We start from the raw sequence: 21,487 nt of genomic DNA, 5'->3' as shown, positions 1-21,487 counted from the left end.
AGATCGATCAGTCTGTATCTCATCCTGTGCTGATTCTCAACTAAATTTCCTAACAACCGCTTCAAAAGCATCTGGGAAGCAAAGCATTAGCAAAAAGAATGTTAGTCAGAGTTGCTAACTTAATATGTATGTGAAAACAGGGATGGAAGGGGGTGTTGTAGCTTGATGTAAGGCAACTGACACTTGTGTGTTGTATTATATATAAATACAAGCCACCAGGAAAAAGGGGCTACAAGGGAGATTAGAAGTTAATCAGAGGAATCATACTGATATTTCCTGAAAGGTCAGTTTGGGTGGCGTTCTTCAGGTATCTGCCTCCAGCCTGGTTTGTTCTGTATTATCCTGAATGGTGGTGAAGAATGTCATTGGAGAATGCAGTTACAGGGTCACAGTTCCTATCAGTAACGTATGTTGAAAATTCTTTGTAATCTCAATAAGATAAGGAAAGGACCTAAAATAAAGATAAAATTCAGAACAGATGGGAGAAGCATTACACTTATCCAGGGGAATGGAGTGTTCCTTACAAGGCAAAGCAATGGCCAGAGCTGCTGAGATGACATTGGGTAAGGGAGAAAAAGAGGAGATGCTTTAACTAAAGGATAGTGAGTAAGGCATATAAGCATTGCTATTGTACTTTGCTCTGTACCAGCCATGTCTCAGCTGGGGAATTGAAAACAGGCTTGGCAGAGTCTGGAGTGGGAAAAGGAAATAATAATTGACCAAAAAAGCCACGCTCTGTTGGGAATGGTTGAAGTTTAATTTAGAGAAAGCAGAAAACAAGGGAAGGTGTAAAAGCATCAGTGATAAAAAGGACAGTAATCAGGTATTTAACGTTTCTCACAGAAAGGACAGGAAGAAATCAGCTCAATTTGTGGCGGAAGATTTAGAATAAGTAATAATCTGCCCCATCTTAAGGGCACAGTGGGATGGGTTACGCTGTACATGCCCTGCCCTGCGGCTCCTAAGAGATACTGGGAAAAAATGAAGCTAACAAGACCACAGAAGTGCATTCACACAACGGCAGCGCTTTTCTCTTTATGTCCTGAGGGAAAGGGATGGGTTCACCTTAACACCAAGCAGCAACAGGACGCAGCACACCTCTGGTCCTGCCTGATGTGGTGTTCTTGCCTCTTGTGGCAACCAGTGTTCTTGAAGTCCTGAGATCTCTGAGGTGCAAAGTTGCTATTTTTGTAACAAAACCAAGTGTTTTGTGTCAAGTGAAAAAAGCCGAGGAAAGCCGACAACAGTTTTGACCTGTGTACCTGCACTCGGACGCTCTCCCTTTCCTTCCCGGCACGTTCTCCAGCTACAGCCGGCAGAACGGCCGGACGCCCGTTTCCGCCCGGGGATGGATCCTCTCCCTGCTCGGCACCTGAGCTGCTCTCCAGCCCGGCCAGGCTGCGGGCTTTGCGGGGCTGCGGCCAGGCCGTGCGCCGCACAACGGAGCGGCAGCGCATCCTCCATCCCGGCCTGGCGTGCAGCCACGGCTTTTATTCTGAAGCGATGATGTCAGGCAGCTCGGTGCGAGCCTCAGTGCCCCGCTGCGCGCTGCCGCCCCGGCCCCGCTCTCCTCCCGCACCATCTCCGATGCCTTCTTCAGAGCAGAGTATGTTTTCCAAAATCGCTTTGTCAGCCGTCAGCATCCTGCTTGCTAATTTGCGGCATTTGCTCTCATCTTTGATGCAATTCGTTCCAGGTAAAACGCATAAACAAACAAATCCTTCTATCCCATCATCCTGGAAAGAGGTTTCTCCGAGCTGCTGCCGGCAGCCGCTGTAGCGGGTACTGCTGGCACACGGCGGCGGAGCGGTTCTGTTGGTAGCGATCAGAAACGAGGAACGAAGCAGTTCGAAATGTCTGCTAGAAGCCAGAGGTTATCTGCTATTATTGAAAAGATGAGTGTGAGAGGCAAGCACATTGCACAGCCTCTCTCGGATTATGGGCATATGCAGAAGGTTTAGCGCTGGGAGGCTGCTGCGAGGTGTGTGCGCGGCTCGGGAGAGCGTTTTTTCGGGCATTATTAGAGGATTTGGTGTGAATGCAGCAAGCGGCAAATGGTGCAGTGGGATTTTGTATCACCACGGGACTCTGCAGTCTGTGCTGTCACTGAACAGTTGTGGTCATTTTTTTAGTCGAAGAGACTGAAACCTGTTACCACAAAGTAGGAAAACAAGGCAGATCATGACTTAGTTTACCAGAATCTCTGCTTTTTTACTTATTTTTGTTGATGTTCGTTTCCCCTTAGAACTCAAGGGTTGCTTTTGTGGGATATAAAGTTCTGAAAGGCCATTGAACCTGCCTGAAACCTGTCACACATGAATGAACAATCAGGGGCAGAGCAATTAATTAGAGCAAAATAAATGACTAAGTATGGAGACTAGCTTTGGAAATGATATATAAAACAACCTGTGATAGCATTTCAGAGTTGGATAATGTACATTTCAGCTGGAAACAAAGCCCTTATGATGTTATTTAGCTCGTTAACAGATTGCAACAGCTATACTGCTTAGTTAAAACTGCGGTTCTTTGCTCAGTTCTCCTGCAGCTTCCTTTGTTATCCTTTGAAACTGAACTGTGTAGGCATGTAAAGATTTACGTTTCTAGTTTTGGTGATCTAATTAAAACGAGAAGCTGGGGAATTTATTTACTTCATTATTTGCATCCTTGTGAAAATGCTGAATTTCCCTGACTTTTACTGAAGTCTTGTTAGTGACACTTGCTGATGATACAATATTGTCTCAACTTAGCTAAAAAGTAGGCATGTTAAATTGGGAGAAAGAATGCTTTCCATTATTTTGTTCAAGCATTTGAGTGAAACAGTGAGAAACATAAGACATAAAACGAGAGTTAAATTTGTTCTTTCTGATACATTTTCCTAACCCGCACCCTACTCATGGCATCTTCCTAGAAAAAGTGTTTTCTAAGGGCTGCATTATGCAGATCAATATTTAAGAAAAAAGTTGTACTTCCTTCAGGTCATCAAATAACCCTCCCAAAGTTTAGAGTTTTTCTGTCCTTTGTCGTGTCTTTGTCCTCTCCTTTTCTCCATTACTTTTCCCCTGTGTTTTCTGTCACTTTTTTTCTTTTGTGTGTTGTTCTTTGTTTCACTGCATGTTAGCAAGGAAGTGGGTGGCTGACTCCCTGGCAATGGGGAATCTCCTGGCTAGATGGAACGAGGAGCCAAGTGTGAGGACCTCTCAGCAGTCACAAGGCAAGTGCAACAGCCTCAGTTCAACAATCTGTGTGCACAGAAGTGAACTGCCAGCCCTGGCGATCCAACCCTGATAAAGGCTGGGGCCAAAGCTAAAGACTGGATGGGTGAAATGATAGCCACAGCTGCTTTGGTTCGGTTTGGTGTGGGGAAGGGAGAAATCTATTTGGCTTGTCTTCTAATTCCAATTCATAATTTATAGGGAAGGTAACATTAGCCATTATTTTGTGTCAGATTCATTGCTGTCCTGCCCAAAGTGCATGGATTATCTCTTCAGAGTATGAACAATCCATGACAAAATGGCAGTTGGTGACAGGGAGAGAAATCATGGCATACTTGTATTTGAAGGAAAGAGTGCATGAAGAAACAATACCAGGCTCTGGTATTTATGTGATAATAGCTTGCAGTCTTTGGGAAAGACTTGAGGAGAAAGTACATACTGTACTTGGCTTTGCCCCTGCTCTGGTATGTCAAATTGTATTTAGGTCTTAAGCTTATTTTAAAGGTTGGCAGCAACATGGAAATTAGACCCTGGAAATATTGTCTTCGAGTTGGCAGATTAAAATCTTGTACAGATTTTCAGGTATTATGCTGAAGCAAACCTTTGTTGCTTGTTCAAGTTCTTCCATCTTGGTCTGTGGTTCGAACAACCATAGGTTTATCTTACAGAGATCACAGAAGAAGCTGCTTGCCATTGCCAGCAGAGTCAGCATTTATTTTATGTACCTGTTGCTCAACAAGAAAAGCCAGCCTGTCTTTTGTCTTCAACAGAGATTTGTGTCTTAAGTGGCTAAATATTAAATGTGAAGAATATTAATTTCCACATTTATATGTGAGCTCCAGTATGATGACGAAATGCTTTCATGGTAATAGCTCTTGAGAAGTGCCTTCGGCTGTAAAGCATTTCTGTTTCATCTGCTTCATGCATTTCAGAGTAGGTGCAGATAAATGTAACAGGTTTTAGTGTTAATTTTTGATTAAATCTGGAGGGTAGACTTTATTGAGATTTCCTTGTAACAGGGAGGAAGTACACATTGGGCAGATGCAGTTCTGTTTTTTTGTTCCTAAACACAGCTACGGTGGCTCAGAGTGGCAACAAAACAATTTCCTTTGAACTCTCTGTTTTGTATTGTACTGACCTGCCATAGCTATTACAATGGTTTAATTTTTTTAAATTTTTTTTAGTGGATGGAAGCCTTTTCTGTGCCAACAGGAGAAATGTGTTGTGCTGATCTTACTGTCATTCTGGTCTTACTTCCATGTTCTAATTATCCTATGGCATTTTCTGCTACTGGTTGCGCCTTGGTGCATTACAAAATATTAATTCATCACCCACGCGCAAAAACACAGGTTGCATTCAGTCTCTGCCAGCACCTGCCTGATCACATCCACCCACACACCCGCCCAAACTGCCTAAAAACATTACTTTGTAGGTGAGGGCTGCCAGCCACTTTGTTCCCCGAGCTGTCCAGTGGGCTGCAATAATGAGGTGGCTTACATAACATGACTGCAAGATACTTCTTTCTGTGTGTGTTGCGCTGAATATGGGGGAGGTCGTTGCTTATTTCTGTTGTTTGTTTCTTGTCCTGAGTCTTTTCATAGGCAACTCATCAGCACAAACTTTGTTTTCCTTTTCTTTTTTTCTTTTTTTTTTTCCCCCTTCTTTTCAAAATTGTCCTAGAAAATGTCTGTTCTGACTCATCTGGGCATCATGATTTGATTACGCTTTGCACATTTTACTGTCAGGATCTTCATCTAACTTGAGTAGTACCCAGAGGAAAGATGTCTCCCTTGTCCCTTGTCTGACTGTGCTTCTTGCTCTCTCTGTGGTCTGATAGCACAAGGCAATAACTGCTGTGCTTTTTGTTGTGTGTAGCCTGATCTTAGATGATTTCTGTGCTACATCTTGAAATCTTTCATTAGTGACTATCTAGGTTCAAGAAAGATGAATCCACAAAATCACAGAACTGTAGGATCTGGAAGAGACCTTTAGAAATCATCAAGTCCAACCCCCCTGCCAAAGTAGGCTCCCTAGTCCAGGTTCCACAGGTATATGTCCAGGCTGGTCTTGAACTTCTTCAGAGAAGGAGACTCCACAACCTTTCTGGGCAGCCAGTTGTGCTTCATCACCCTTACCATGAAGAAGGTCTTGCATGTAGTAAGACTAATAAGGCTGTACTTCTAGAAGGATTACTAATATGATTATGTGAATAGCAAGGTTATCATAGAAGGAGGAAAACTTGGTTTATTTAGCTTAGTAAATGATATGATTGCTCACTCCAAATACAAAACATGCCAACCAGATGGAGAACACAACATGAGAGGGAGGAATGCTGATGCACACAACAGTGCTAACAGAAGAAAATAAAGGATAAACTGTCCCACTAATAACTTCTCTCTGTGAATTCTTAGCATTTTTAATATCATCTGGGCAATTGTCTCCAAAGCAACCTTCCAAGTAAAGCGTAAGAGCCACGAAAGAGTCATTTTTAAGATGGAGTTCAAATAAAACTTTCTGGAGAAGGAGATGGGAGGAGATGATGGAGATCTCTTTCAGTCCTTGTGAAGTATAGCTTCCTAAATTCCCGTAGGTAATTCTGCAGCTTTCCAGGAAGCTTTTTTCTGTAGTTCCATCCTTGGTTATGTCATCTTTGTTTTTGCATGGCTTTAAAAATGTCTCCTTACAGACATGTTGCTCCTGTGTTTGTTTGTTTGTTTACATTTTTACATCTTCACAAACTTCTCAGCCTACTAAGGGTTTATTTCTGCAAATACTGGTGATGGTCATTAGACCTGCCAGGTATTGGTTGATACGGAAAGCTTCCTCTTCCTTGTGTCTAAGGAAATACTAAGGGCACTAATGTTGGGATCAGATTGAGTGCTTCATATAGGATTTAATCAGAACTTAATTGAATTTTAAGAGGAAGAGGATGTTGGTGGTTTGAGGTTAATTGCTTTAGCCCAGCTGCCTGAATTCTTTATCTAGCTGACTTACCATATTAGAGATCTAGAGGAGGATTTGAGGATTGGCAGGCCAGAGAAGTACACAGAAGGGAGCTTGCAATTCAATTTCCCCTATGCCTAACACTCATTCTGTGTCAGGATGTTCTAAAGAAGTGAGCTCAGGGAAACGCTGTGTGCCAGCACAGGTCTTCTGCAGATATTCTCCTGCTCTGAAATATCACTTGTTCTCTATAGATGAGAATATGTGGTTTCAGAGGCTCACAGGTGAATTGTGCAGAAGCTTCACTTAATCACTTGGATTAAAGAAGGTAGGTTAGAAGAAGCATCTGCAGTGGTGAAAGTGACTGCCATCATCAGAATAAACTACGACAATAAAATGTCACTAGCAATCTACAGTCTGTTCAGCCTGAGGCCTTTTCTGTCCTAGAACGAGTTCAGGAATGGATTTATGTATGCCAAGCAATCCTTTATATCAGTGTTTGTCTTACATCTGTATCTTCATCTGTTCTTGTTTAGTTCAGGGCTAAATAGCCTCATGGGAAGGATAGAACAATGCAGCAGAGCAGCTCCTCTGACCTGTGGAAATGGAGCCTAGTGCAGGTGAGGAGGTGGAAGCACTGGGAGGGAAAGCAACCACCTGTGCACTTTCTAGGTAAATCCCCCTTTGCTGCTAAATGGATTGCTATAACAATCCTTGTGTTGATGAGGCTTTGCAAACCAGGCTACTGGAGCTAATAACTAACAGTGTGCCCTTGGCACACAGCATTCCCTGTTCTTCATGCTTCACTGATGCTTTTGTCCTATGGCTCTGCCTAACAATATCCAAACAGGAGGCTACATCAGAAGTGACCCTTTTCTGCAGTTGTTTATTTCCCTATCAGGTAAATCTGCCTATTCTACTTCTCATGACAGTGTACCTTGGCTCAGTTTCATGTATGTGTTCTTTGTCACTTCCTTTCCTTTCCTTTTTTTTTTCTCCTTTTTTTTTTTTCCTTTTTTTTTTTTTTTTTTTGTCAGGGAGGGGGAGGTCTGCAAGGGCAAAAGCCAGTGATTACCTTCTGAGCTCCTGCAATCGGATTGTCCCGGTGAGTTTGAGAACTGACCTGTGCACCTTTCAGCAGTCTGAGCTTCTGGTTTACCGCATTACAGGTGCTGCCAACTTGGCGGAGCCCTTCATGTGCAATGTAGAGAGGAAACATGGCAACCTATATTTGACAGCCTGTTTTCTTCCAGGGTTTTGAACTCTCTGACATCAAGCTTGTAAAATCTTCTTGTCTAACAAGCTATAGCTTGCCTGGATTTACTGTACTGCACTGGGAGCACTGGAGGTTGTTCTTTGTTCTCTGGGATGTTCTTTCTAGTGAGCGGTTTGTTTCTTGCCAGTTGTGGTGCTGTGTGTTTACGTAAATATATATATATTTTTTTTCCTTTGACCATGGAAGAGCTTTTGTACTATGGGCAGAAAAGAATGATTTATTATAACAATAATTATTATAATAACAATTTGAAGAAACTTAATGCCATGATATATCCCCTCCCCCAAATTCCAGTGTTAACTATTGAGGTTAAAGGGAATACTAACAATAGTATAGAATTTCTTCATTGTGAAATTTTCAGCATTAGGAATATAATGTGTTATCCTCAGCTTCAGGGTATACTGCTGCTTACTGTGAGCAGCCTTGTAGCACAGATTTTTCAATGCTGTTTCAGAAGTCCTTGATTAAAACCAGCTCAGACTAATTCCTATCCAGAAGTATCTGCAGCAACATCAAATATGATTAAATCTGAATAAGTCTTCTTAAGTTGTATGTCACTGCATTGGTGACTTCATCCGTAAGCAGCAGTTAGTAATTCCAATACAAAATTAGTTCACAGCTGTTAATGCCAGAGAGCAAAATCTCTTGTATTCAGGTACTTTTTAAAACACTTTCCAAAGCAAAGGGAGAACATTTGGGTCTGCATTTGAGCCAGTAGTGAGAATAACTTATAAAGACAGAAGGCCAACCACTAATCACTGGTCAGGAGAAAGACTGTAAGAAAATTTTAAGTGTAGTAAAATAAAGGAAGTGAACAGCATATCCTGCACAAGAATAATAATCTCTGATGTGTTCTTGTTTTTATGCACTCTGCTTTAATTCTGGAAACTCCTTGTGTGATGTTTGATTAGATTACATGTTCTGGGAAAGTATTCCACTACTGTTTTTTTAACATACTGTGACTGTGATACGGAGGTGGAGTTAGCGTTAGAATGTGGTTTTTCTGTCTGAGGATGCCCAGCTCTGCCTTGCTTTTTGCAACATTGTGGTATAAGTGCTGCACACACTGCTTCCTAGTGCATCCCTCTGATCACAGCTTTGGCCTGAGGGACAAGCTATTTTCCTGTTGCTTTTCTCACTAGGCTACCATCAGAAAGCACAGGGGAATTACTTGTAGGGCTCCACTTTTGTGTTACTCTATGCATCAATTTGGAACAGTTTTTATTTGTTTTAAATGTAACTCAACAGATAATCTTGACAAATAAACGCACATCTTGCTGTCAGTTACTTACTGAAATAAGTTCCTACCTTGAGCTTCCTTAATTGAAGATCTCTTTTTTTTCCTATCATTAAATATTTTATTACCTCCTTTGGACTGCAGAACAAGTGTCTCTAATGGTTTGAGTATAGTTAAGTATCTAGCTCTGTAGACTTGTAGCTCCCTGTGGATGTGTGGAATATTATGGAAGAAAACTTGAGACTGAACATCCTCTACTGTTTGGCTACTTGGGAGATTCTGAGTACCATTCCACTAGATATGTAAACTCAAGCTCTAGAAATTGTCTGTTCATTCAAGTGTAAATCTTAGTTACTTGCTTTTTGTTCTCATTGCTTTCTGTGCAGGTCTGAAGAATTCACTGCCCAGTCCACCGAAAGAGGAATTCACCTTGCCCACTTTGCAGTGCATCTCTCCCTTAGTGCAGACAGTGGAGGAGACCCCAGAGCCCATCCCAGCCAAGATCAGAGGACATATTCCTGAATGGATTAATGGGAATCTTCTGAGGAATGGCCCTGGGAAATTTGAGTTTGGTGAGGAGAAGTAAGTCTGGGTTTGGTGAGTTTGTCAAAAGATTCCAGCCTGAGCACTAGCTAAACCCAAAGAGGAAGCCCCTCAATGGCTCACTACTGTTTGGAGCACCTTGTAGTTTCTTAAGAGGAAAGGCTTGCATCATCTTTCTTCTCAGAACATCTGCTCCCTCACCAGAGCTCAGTGAGCTCTGAAAATAGGAAGCATGGTTAACTTATTAAGTCTGGAGAAGCTGAGTCACAGAAAAGCTGTGACCTACCCAGAATGGTGTAATGAAAGACCAGAGAAGGAGATTAAAATGTACATACCTCCAGGCCTTTGTCACTAACAGAAGTCCATCCTGTGAGCACTCTGAAATCCAGAGAACAATTTTCAAAGATGAGCACACTAAATTGGGCAAGTTGCTTTAGAATCAAATACAGCTCATTTTATGAATAACATATCAATATATTTAAGTTTTTATGAATAACATATCAAAACATTTGGCTTGGAATCTGCCATTTTAGCAAACTGACAAACACAGCTCTAGCTCTTCTTCCTGCAGATATGACGGCAGCAACTGTCCGAAGACAATCATTACATTTCCAGAGGTGTCTTAAAAACACCTAGATTTCCCTTGTGGAGAGAATGGCACCCTGCAAATAGCTGGAAGATAAAGGCTCATTGTGTGGTTAGGCTTTCAGCAATAATTTGTACTCCTTCAATGCACAATTTTTTCTCCTTATGCAGAAATCTGCAGTGTGGTTGGTTAACCAGATCAAATCATTTCTCCCATACATAGCATTTTCAGAAATGATACAGAGAGTCCAAATTTCTCTGGTGGTGAGTACCTAACTTCAAGCTGCAAATACACTTGACTAGTTTCACTCTCTTGGGACTCATCACAAGGCTGTGTATGTTTATGTGCTCATCGGCATGAGCTTGTCATGGGCATTAACAAACCTAAAGGCAAGAGAGAACAGTGCAGCAGAATACAGTGTGCAACTCTTGTTCTTCTATTTATTACTGCTTGTAGATACAACCACTGGTTTGATGGTATGGCCCTGCTGCATCAGTTCCAGCTGAGGAATGGCACGGTGACATACCAGAGCAAGTTTCTGCAGAGCAACTCCTACCTGATTAACAACCAGCACAACCGCATTGTGGTCTCAGAATTTGGGACGTTGGCAATGCCAGATCCATGCAAGAGTGTCTTTGCACGCTTCCTGTCACGCTTTGACCCACCAAGTAAGAGGCTGTCTAAAAAATACAAAAGGTTCTGAGGTTTTCTTAGGGAACTGGTGCTTAGCTTTGATGGGAGCTGTGAAGAAGTCTGCTGTAGGCCTATTCTGGGTCCATCTTTTTCTTAGAAGGTGGTCCCTTTGAACATTAACCATTTGATATCAGATGTAGTTGGAAGATGCACATTCACTTTAGTGTTTTAGTACCACTTTGGCTCACTTGGTCCCAGTTTGTTGCAAATAGCCAACAGAAGACTCCCCGAAGAACACCCTATACAGACCTGATAACCGGCATTACAATCTGTTATTCTCCCTGAGACACTTTGCCCTTAAAACACCTTACCTTGCTAAGCTTATAGGGTAAGTGGGCTAATCCTTCCCTTCCTGTACTAAGGTGCAGGGGATGATAATAAGTAGGGTGACAGAGGGTATTGCACAGGAATGGAAGTATCACTACCTATGGGATACTGTGTATGGCAAAAAAGAAGTAGGCTTAATTTTAAGCCAAGTGTCTGTCACTAAAACCAGAACAGACCAAAAGTCTGCAACTTGCTGCTGCTTAAGTTCCTGTGGTGATGGCTCCTGTCCTGCCTGTCATCTATTCTCTTTAAAGGTGCCTATACCTTCACTCACTGGTCTGCCTTGCTCCTCAGCTTCCCACTTCTTGCCCGTTGTAGCCTCAAGTATTACCTCTCATTTCCAGAGGTGTAAATTGAACACAGAACTCATCATATGGCTGTCAGAGGAGATAATCTTGGCTGGGGAAGAAAGGGAGAGAATGTGAAGAAATAAGAGATCAGATGTGAAGGGCATATGGGAGCACCAAGGTTATCTTGATTTCACTAGAGTTATTTCCACACCTCCCTTACTAGAACTATAAACTTGGTGTGTTTTTGAAGATGACAAGTTAAAATGCAGTAGATGGAAACAGAAATCAAGCCTTTTACCTGAAGATAACAGAGTTTTGCAGTTTTGCTTGTATTACTACTGGATGTCATCTAGACAATGCATTTGTTGCAGACATGAGAAACTGAACCTGTTTAAGTCTCTAGGAATTAGTGGCATTGTATACTGTATAGTTGGAATAATACAAGTGTATAGTTGTAATTACAGAGTAAATAGCCAGAGGGTACCTAAGGAAAGACACTAGTGCTGAGGCTTTCAGTTGAGATGGATGCTCACCAATGTTGAGGCTCACCACAAAAACTCCACAACGAACAATCTCCAGAAAGAGATGCTACCTTAGTGGTGATCAGCCCTTAAATGGGATCTAGGAGAGGTGTAGTCAATCTCCACCAGAATTACCTTCACCTGTGTTCCCGCAGCTGACTTGTTGCTTGTCTCAGATGGTTATATCAGAGGTTCAGGTTGTGATCAGCAGTCTCCCTTACATATATATATTTCCATAACTTAAAAAAACCAACAGCTCAGTTTCTTTGGTTTCAACTTAAGTTCTGCTGCAGAAGTTTTCCAAACTCAGTAGGAAACAACACCAGAACCTCACTCTGGCACCATGTGTGTGACTGCTGAGTTGAGGGTTGGTTCTGGACCAACTGACAATGTTGACAAGGCCCGAGTGTCCAAATTGAATAGCTTTTGAGCAACATAAAAATATACTTTGGGCAGAGAATTCTTTTTTCTTAGTACCAAGAAGCTGCAGTGCACCGATAGGTAACTGGGATCTAGCAGTGGGCTGAGAAAATGCAGCAAGCACCAGTTCTTGTCCTTTTGTCCTGATCTCACTTGTCCAGACATTTTCCTGGAGTGCCTTTGTAGATTAGTGAGATACTTCTAATCAAGGAGGATTAATGTCACAGCAAATGGGTTTATTTGTTTAAACATGTCTAGCTTGATATGATGTCGTGCAAGCTTAACCAGAGCTTGAGTTTTGTTTCAGAGCCAAGTGACAATGCCAATGTGAGTTACGTTGTCTATAAAGGAGACTACTATGTCACCGGTGAGAACAACTGCATGTACAAAGTGGACCCAGAAACGCTTGAAATGAAGGGAAAGGTATGGGCTGGTGGGACGAGGGGGCTGACTTGTGGCACAAGAGCATCTCTCTGCTTTGTTCCTAAAGGCCATCAGTAACGTGTGAGAAGCAGAGGAGAAACTGAATTCCAAAACAAAGATCAGTGCAGCTCTAAGCCATAGCTGTAAGCATCTTCTGTATGCCTGAGTTCCTGAAGAATTTGCTCAGCAGTAAGGCAGCTCTCCTCCAGATACTGCAGCAGGCAAAGGAAGAGAGGCTTGCAGGGTGGTTTCTGATTGTCTTTTTTCCAGCACGCTCACTGCTTGTCCGTACTTGTCTGTACTTGTCTGTACTTGCCTGTGTATGAAGAATAACGTGCATACAGGAAGAAGTTAGCATCACTGGTCTCAGATCTGCATTCTTGCAGCCTCTTCATTCTTCCCACCTGTTCTCTTTATCTCTTCATGCACGCACAGCTCCAAACACTGCAAATCAGCCCTGCAAGGTCTTAAAACCTCTTTGTAGCCACTGAGAGGTGAAGCCACTGTAAAGCTAAATCGAAGTCCAACTGACAGTTTACTCTTCCCCATACTAGCCAACAAACCAAAAGCTGAGTGCACAATCTATGCTTTGCCTCACAGGAGCAAGGCTGTATCTGGGGACAGAGCATGACTTACAAAATGGCTCCCTGGCCGACAATGTTAGAGAGGATTTGGATATTTGCTGAGCTAAACCATTTTGAGAAGAACTGAAAAGAGATTCTGCTGCTCCTGATTACTTACTGTCATCCTTATATGTTACTACAGATTGTTTAGTACTGGAAAATACCATCTCAGTTCACTGCTCCAAGAGAAGCATTGCAGCAGTCCCTACCTTTCTACAGGATCAAGAAGCTCTGTTTATGAGATACTGTGTGCTACTTGCATATTGAAATTGAGAGTTTGATGATTTGCTGTTTCCTGTTTTGTAAACCACAATCTTGTGATGAAAAAAATGCATGTAGGTGGTGTACCAGGTTTCAGTGCTCAGCCATCCTGTCATTTTAAAGAACCAATCCCCTTAAGCTTCTTTTTAGATGTAGACCGGACTAGCATTTTTTTGATAAGTGAAGGATGGGAAGGGATGATTCCACGTTAAGAATCTCTGAACTGAAATGCCTTGATAGGGCATGATTTTGTGAGCTCCTGGCCAGTAGTGGTGCTCATGTTTCCCATGGAAGTGGTTGCTGCTACTGGTCCTGTTTTGCTGGTAGAATGAACACACTAAATAATGTGCTTAAATTTCAGGGATTTCAGGAAGATTTCAGGTAAAATGAAGGCTTAAATTCAGGTCCCACACTGGGGCCATAATAATTAATCTATTCTTCCTCAGATTTTAACAAAACTAATGTTTAGAAAGCCTGTGGCTTGCTAGAGAGCAACAGGAAGCTTCTGTTCTGACTGAACATCTTCGGTTTTTGCAGGTAGACTGGACCAAGTTTGTTGCTGTGAATGGGGCCACTGCTCATCCTCACTACGCACCTGATGGGACAGCATACAACATGGGAAACTCCTATGGGAAATTTGGTAAGACTGGGCATGGCCACACCTGGCCTGCATGCAGGCTGCTCCCTGCTGCTGCAAGGAGTGGTTGTTGGTAAAGCTTCATTATCTGAAAAGACCTAGAAATTTCTGCTTCTCTTTGTGTGAAAATGATGGCAAGTCTGGTTAGTCCTTTTTTCAAGGAGTCAGTCTGCCCCATACAAATACCTTTGCTTGGCAGTTTGTTTCAGATGCTTCTGATTCTGGCCAACAGATTTCCCAAGTCTTGTTCTAAGGTTTTATGAGAAACAGAAGGAAGATACTTAGTATCATCATACTTAGTATCATCTGACCTTGATGCTTCATCCAAAGAATTTTGACATTAGATGCAAGTTTTCCAGTTAGATTAATTGGCTTTTAATAAGAATAATAAGGAGAAAGAAATTGAATAATTACAGCAATCTGCCTATTTTACAGTAAACTTGAAATTTCTGGGATATGTTTTTTTTCTCAAAATGAGAAAAGCATTGCATTAGAGACTAGTTACATCTACATGGCAGCTGAGAGCTGACATTCACTACTCATTACACAAAGGCCCTCTTTTTCAGATACTTGAGCCACTGCTGTTTATTGTTATACCTAAGGGTTGTTTCAATTCACTGAGCATTTGTTCAGTTTTGGTTGTTTTTCATTCTTGCTGTTTTCATTTCCTTTTGGCTTTATCAACTTCTAGCTTTACAACATATGCTGTTTTCAGCTGGGCAGACTAAACTTGCAGTTATTATTCAGGTATTTCCTTCATAGTTGCCCATATGCTCAGAGTTCATAAATGAGTCATCACCAGGGCTCGAAGTTTTCATTTGCTTTGATACTTCAGCAATGCACTTGGTTTTCTTCCTGATGCTATTATTTTATGATTATGACTCAGAGTCAATGTACAGATAGAAAACAAAACCGATGGCAGTTATCAACCAGACCGAGAAGTTCCTTCTACTTCATTTGACATCTTTTTTTTTTGGTGGTCATCCTCTGATTGCTTTACTGACTTTGTAACTGTTACTTTTTGTTTGTTTTCTGCCCACTTATATAATTACTGTATTTCTACCTACACTAAGGAAACAGAAAGGAGCTGAGACTGACTTTATCTTTGTGAATCCGGGCAGCTCCACATCTCAGTGGTGTTGAACCCCCTTTTTACTTCTTAGGGACTACATATAATATCATTGAGGTCCCTCCACAAAAGTCAAACTGCAACGAGACATTAGAGGGAGCGAAAGTGTTGTGCTCCATTGCTCCAACAGACAACATGAAACCCTCCTACTATCACAGCTTTGGTAAGAATTTTTCCTGTCTCATATTCCATGGGTTTAACCTACTGTGCAGCACAAGGGGCTGTTCACTGCCCTCTGCCTCAAATATTTGTTGTTGTAGTTTCATTTGTCAAGTTCTCCAGTGATACCTCCTTCCCTCCCTTTTCAGGGATGAGTGAAAACTATATCATTTTCATTGAGCAGCCCATCAAGCTGAATCTGTTGCGGATAATCACTTCTAAGTTCCGTGGGAAGCCCATTTCTGAAGGGATTAACTGGGAGCCTCAGTACAACACTCGTTTCCACATGGTGGATAAGCGCACTGGGAAGGTAGGTAGATCCTTGGCCTTTCCAACAGCTGTGCAGCCATAGCTGGAATCTTAGATCCCAGTGGAAGAGTGATTGGTAGCAGCCACAGAAAGCAATATGAATCAATGCAGAAGTTCCCAGAGTATAGGCTTTACAAGCATGGAAGTAGATTTCTTATAAACAGCCTGACTTCACGCATTTTCAGCTCTTTTGATTCATCTTCCCAGCCCTAAAAGAATAGGAAGATGTAAGAAATTAGAAGTCCCCATTAAGTACTATTAAGTATAAAAGGGTGAGGCAGAGTCTGTGAATAATGCCTCCATGTGTGGATGGAGCCATGGACGGATAGCACAAACAGATCCATGACAGCAAGGATCCTATCCTAGGTTGGCTTTTCTTTATCTGGCTCTGCCTATGAACTGGCTTAAAGCAGCCATCATGTAGCAACATGAGGGCATTATACAAATATCAAGGAATAAGTGGGTAATGGAATGAAGGCAAGAAGAGAAAATCTTGGAAGTGTGGCTACCATTTTCTGAGAGGAAAAGTCAGTCTCTCCTGTGGTTGCTGTAGGTGCTGCCAGGGCAATGGTATACTAAGCCCTTTGTTACTTTCCATCAAATCAATGCCTTTGAAGACCATGGCTGTGTGGTCCTTGACCTGTGCTGCCAGGATGATGGGAAAACTCTGGCTGTCTACAAGCTTCAGAACATGAGGAAGAGTGGAGCAGATTTAGATCAGGTAAGATCTCTACATTTGTGTTGCTTTGGACCTGCAGAGAACCCAAGCTGGCTGAGTTATTTTTCTAAAGCAAAGTTTATGTTGGTGGAATAGAGATCTTGATGGACAGAGCACAAAGCAGGGGATATGGACTAAAGAAAGAACCAGATGTACAGGAAAGATAACATTATGATCCTTTTATTTTTTTCTTTTTTAAAGCTCTTAGTAGATAATCTCTATAGAGCATTTCCCTGAAAGTGGAAAATGTGTGTGTTATACAGATCTCCACCACGCAGGCAGACTGTCCTGCTTGGGTGGGTGAAGGGCAGTTTTTGCAACATTGTTCAGACAGATCAGAATTTTCCTCTATGTTCTGAGCTGTCTGGAAGCAATCCAGTTCTGATCTGAAAAGCGCATTGCTGTGTCTCCACAGGGATATTTTGCTTTGTTTCCCCCCTCTCTCCCCCCCCACTTCTTATCCCCAAGACACAGTGAACATTAATTCAAGTACAGCATAGTGTTAATATGGCCATTTGTTCTGCAAACTGATTCTAGCTTTTGTTCAGTCTTGTCTGAGCACAAAAGAGCTGCCATTTGATATTTGAAGGTATCTGTATGTGAACATTAGATCATGTTTTCCACTACCCATGTTTCTAAACTGGGTAGCCTAAACATTAAATGGTACACAGACACATGAGTGCAAGTCATTTCAAAACTGAGTCTTAAAATTACTCTGAACTCAAAGACTAAGGCATGCCCAAGCATGATTTGTCTCTTTTCCCCAAATTATGACTAGTGATTTTGCTTGTTGACTAACTCATCATTTGTCTGAGAGATCTCCTCAACCAATCAGTTCCTTGTGTCTATGCGAAACACAAAAGTTTTAAAAATAGAGTATAGGAATTAACGTGATTAAAATGAAGTTTCACATCAAACTGGTTACATGTAAAGTAACTGAGAAACTCCAACACAGAGTCCCTGCCACTTATTTAATTTGGAAGGTTTAATATTTGGGAGTATTAAAGGTTCTAAACTGTACTTGAACAGAGCTTTTTTTTTTTCCAGGGATGAGGAAGGCTCCTCCAGAGTGTGGTATATAGCATTAAGTCAGCTATTTCCAGTTGCGCTCTGGAACAAACCCTACTTACACTAATTTTAGGAAGCACCAATGTTTATACTCAGATCAATAGCAGGTAGTATGGTCAGTGTTCATATACAGCATATCCTGCAATGGAAAGGACCCATGGGGATCTCCAAGTCCAACTCCTGGCTCCACATAGGACTGCATAAACTGTTGCTGTGCTCTCTTCATCACCATAACTTTCTGGCTCTATTACAGATTTTTGGGTCGGTAGCCCGAACTTTCCCCCGTCGCTTTGTTCTCCCACTGAATGTGAATTCGGATACGCCTGTGGGGAAGAATCTGAACCCTCTGACTTACACGCTGGCAAAGGCTGTGAAAGACTCAGATGGCAAGGTATGCGTTAGAGACTTACATAACTGCATGTACAGCTGTGGTGAGTTGTTCATAACTAGGGTGGGACTTGGTGTTTCAGTACAACCACATTACCTTACACGAGAAAGCAAGGACAGGTTGTGACTTATAAAAAATGCACAGGTGTGTTAACAGCCTTTACTACAACTGGTCAGATTTGAAGTTCTTCACTGACAAAATCTCCCATGCTTTCACCAGCGTCCAGAAACTGTGCTTTGCTTCTAGCTTTGAACAGTCCTATAGCTTTAGGTAGAATAGAACATGTGAGGTTGCTGGGACCAGTAGGCTCTGCTGCCCAGTTGAAGCTGAACTGATGCTCCTGCATTGCATACTTCTAGGTCTGGTGCACACATGAAAATCTCCACCCTGATGGCTTTGAAAACTTTGGTGGCTTGGAGTTCCCCCAAATTAACTACTCTCAGTATAGTGGTAGGAGATACCGTTACTTCTATGGGTGTGGTTTTCGGCATTTCATCGGAGATTCCCTAATGAAGGTTGATGTGGAGACCAAGGATTTCAAGGTGAGGTGAAATAAGATTCTCTCTTCTCAGCTCTGGGAGTCATTCCTCTCAGCTGGTTTCTAAGTTCTGCCACCTACGAGGGACAATGTGCTTTAGGTGTTGTTTGTTTTCTTCTTTTCCACAAGGGTATGAGATGAAGTTCCTAATGTTATCTCTCACATAGCACTCCTACCAAACAGGAGAGGATATCACTCCAGGTTCCTAAATAGATGGGGAAACAGAACATAAAGAATGTACATCTCTCCCAGGTCAAAGAAGAGTCATCTCTTACCAGACAATAGAAAAGACCCACATAGCATCAATCAACCACAGACATTGCCAGGGCATTTATAACTCAGGCCAAAAAGAAGATTTATGCTGTGTCTCCCATAAACAGAGAAATAATTATTTCCATAGCTTTTAGCCTTTATGAATTTGGAACTTTGCCAGGGGCTCGAGGAAGTTAGGAATTCTTAGAAAGGGATGGCTTGACTTGAATCATTCTGTTCCAGGTACTCATTTTCCAGAAAGAGTGCTCTCCTTCAGCTTGGCGCTGGGTGCTGTAGCTCTGACTGCAGTAAGGACAGAATCTGTGCCCTTAGGTGGTGGTAGTGATAGATTTCTCCTGGCAAGGCATATAAATTCTGCCTGGGCACATTGTGGTGTGCAGCTGGCTGTGTAAAGCTGGATGCTGGTGTTCTCCGAGCCTCTAGCTGGCACCTGTGCCAGTATAAGATGCTGGGTGGAATGAGTACCAGGAACACTTTCACTGCCTGTTTGCACAGTGCTTGGCACAATGGGAGTTCTGTCACAACACCAGCATTCTCTTAGTGCAAATCAAAAGGATGACTCAAAAGGTTGAACTGTGGTTTCCTTTGGGCATGAGGTGCAACTGGGTCACTCTGCAGGGTGGTTTCTAACTTGCAGCTCTGCTAACTGTAGCAGACAAACATCATGAAATGAAATATGTCCACATGTTACTGTTCTCAATAGATTTGGCAGGAGGATGGATCCTACCCCTCAGAGCCTGTTTTTGTGCCAGTGCCTAACGCCACGGCAGAAGACAGTGGAGTCATCTTGTCTGTTGTGATCTCCCCTGACGAGGTAACTTATTCCTATTAGTTCATACAAGTCACACAGTTCTAAACCAAAACAATTTAAGGCTCTCTGGCAGATAGATCTCTTGTTTAAGTAAAGCATATCTGTCACCATAAAATATTTCACTAACATTAACAAACTAATGGGCAATGTAATACATCATTTGAAAACAGAAAAAGAGAAAGAAATGTCTGCCTATAGCTCTAGTTGGTGCCGATGTTTTTTCTTCTTTGACATCTATTTCTGATCTAATGCAGATTTATGAAGTCATTCACCCAACAAATACCTAATTATTATCTAAATATTCAGTAGATCAATTATATTAATGAAACAGACAAGGCTGAAGAAAACTAATGTCAATAATTATGTCAATGTGTGAATAAAGACACCAATAACCCCACGGTAAATACAAACAAAAATCTAGTTGGAGATTTCATGGGTCCATTGCTGATAGAGGTACTGTTAACACAGTTACAGCCACAAGCGTTCTCAATAAACTTACAGGAGATCCTGATATAGTAAGGAAGTACTGGACACGTGCTTCCTATGGTGTGTATCTCAGTAACTATCAAACACAGCTAGATGAACCTCAGCTGGGAATGTCAGTGTTGGTGTGACACCGGTGACCATCAGTGCCCCTGGCTGTGCTGTTTTACCGGTTTATGGTTGTGCATGGCTGTGTGTTTGGGCTTCTGAGTTTGGGGCAGATTTAGTGTTTTGGAAAGTGGAAGGGATTTCAGCATGGCTGTTAATTATGGCTTTCTTCTCACCCTGCAGAACCGAAGTGCTTTCCTGCTTGTCTTGGATGCAGAGACCTTCAGAGAACTGGGGCGAGCAGAAGTCCCAGTGCAAATGCCTTATGGATTCCATGGGATTTTCAGTTCACGCTAAGAGAGAGAAAAGAGAGCCACCTCCTATATCTCAGGGCAAGGTTAGGCTCAGAAAGAAGCCTCTGCTTTCTTTTACCTTCCAACTTTACATTATGCCAAGGCTGAAGGAGCCACTTCTCTAAGGGTTATGTTACTGCCGTGTTCAACAGGACTGAGGAAGACAGAAGCTCCATCTCTCTAACAGCCCACTGCTTTATCTTAGTTTTCTGTCTAACTTGCTAGAACACATAGCAGCAGTTCACAAAGGCTGCCAGGCATAAGGCTTGCAAGGGAGAAAATGACCATGACCTGTCATGTCATGGGTAGCAATGTGCTCTGAAGGGAAGAGAGTAGTACATGTCAGTTGCAGTGGCTTTGGCTGAAAAATGTAAAGCACAAAAAAGAAATAAAACCAAGGACTAACATCTAGGTCCAGTGCAGGGCTGTAATTATGCCCCCACTGCACAAAGATTGCCTTCAGTGAGCCTGAGAGAATAGCTGAAAACGCTCACAGAAGCTGTACTCGTAGTGCTGTCTCTGTACACTAACTGTGCCCTCAAATAAAACCCTCTGGCGTTTCTTCCTTACGTTGCGGCCCTCATTGACAGCAGCCGGGTGGGGGGACACGACTGGGGACAAAACCCTGGTACAGGTCCCGGCGGAGGGAAGGGCTGAAGAGCCGCCCAGGGCCGCCAGAGGGCGGTCGGCTCCGCTGCGGAGCTCCGAGCTCAGCTGCTTCGGGGGTAGGAAGTGGCTCCGCGGAGCTCTCTCCATCCCATCTCTGCAGGTATCACTGCTCCGTAAGGTCCAGCGTGCACTTGTTACCTGGGAGGGAAGTTGGCAGGCCCACCCCTGTACACTGATGCCTTATGAACACGACTTGCAGCTGTCGTTATTTATAAGGAAACAAACAACAAACTAGGTCAAACAACTGCCCTGTGGGCCCAACCAGTGCTAACATCACCTCTGTGAGGATGAATGAAAGGGTGAAAGGGAAAATAATGTGCACAGTGTACAAATGTTGAGTCTGTGACCACATCCAGAAATGGGATCTTCTGCAGACAGCCCTGAGAGCATGTTTGCATGTAGATCTGAAGGTCTGCACAAAGCAGCACTGAATAATAGAATCATTATGGGAAAGACCTCCAAGATCATCCAGTCCAACTGCCCACCTACCACCAATGCTGCCCATCACCGTGTCCCGCAGTGCCACATCTCCATGTTTCCTGAGCACCT

At 42.6% G+C, this 21,487-nt stretch overlaps 1 protein-coding gene across 6 annotated transcripts; it reads left to right on the top strand.

Annotated features, from left to right (window-relative positions):
* The first annotated feature begins 698 nt into the window (after positions 1–698).
* On the top strand, positions 699–20,838 carry BCO2 (beta-carotene oxygenase 2). 6 transcript variants are annotated; one of them, XM_015883827.2, is made up of 13 exons: positions 699–1,696; positions 3,119–3,211; positions 9,055–9,250; positions 10,254–10,465; positions 12,356–12,471; positions 13,893–13,995; positions 15,156–15,284; positions 15,430–15,590; positions 16,143–16,310; positions 17,629–17,766; positions 18,123–18,305; positions 19,278–19,388; positions 20,160–20,838. In XM_015883827.2, the coding sequence occupies exons 1-13, from the start codon at positions 1,504–1,506 to the stop codon at positions 20,271–20,273; spliced, it is 1,917 nt and encodes a 638-aa protein (XP_015739313.1). In that variant the 5' UTR covers positions 699–1,503; the 3' UTR covers positions 20,274–20,838. The 6 variants fall into 6 exon arrangements, with proteins under 6 accessions (XP_015739313.1, XP_015739309.1, XP_015739308.1 ...); XM_015883825.2 differs by lacking the exon at positions 3,119–3,211 and adding an exon at positions 6,692–6,775 and having other exon boundaries at positions 1,583–1,696; XM_032449086.1 differs by lacking the exon at positions 3,119–3,211 and adding an exon at positions 6,692–6,775 and having other exon boundaries at positions 1,592–1,606.
* The last annotated feature ends 649 nt before the right edge of the window (positions 20,839–21,487 follow it).

This window comes from Coturnix japonica, chromosome 24, assembly GCF_001577835.2.
Source record: "Coturnix japonica isolate 7356 chromosome 24, Coturnix japonica 2.1, whole genome shotgun sequence".
Lineage (NCBI taxonomy): Eukaryota > Metazoa > Chordata > Aves > Galliformes > Phasianidae > Coturnix > Coturnix japonica.
This window is presented reverse-complemented; position numbering and strand designations above follow the sequence as displayed.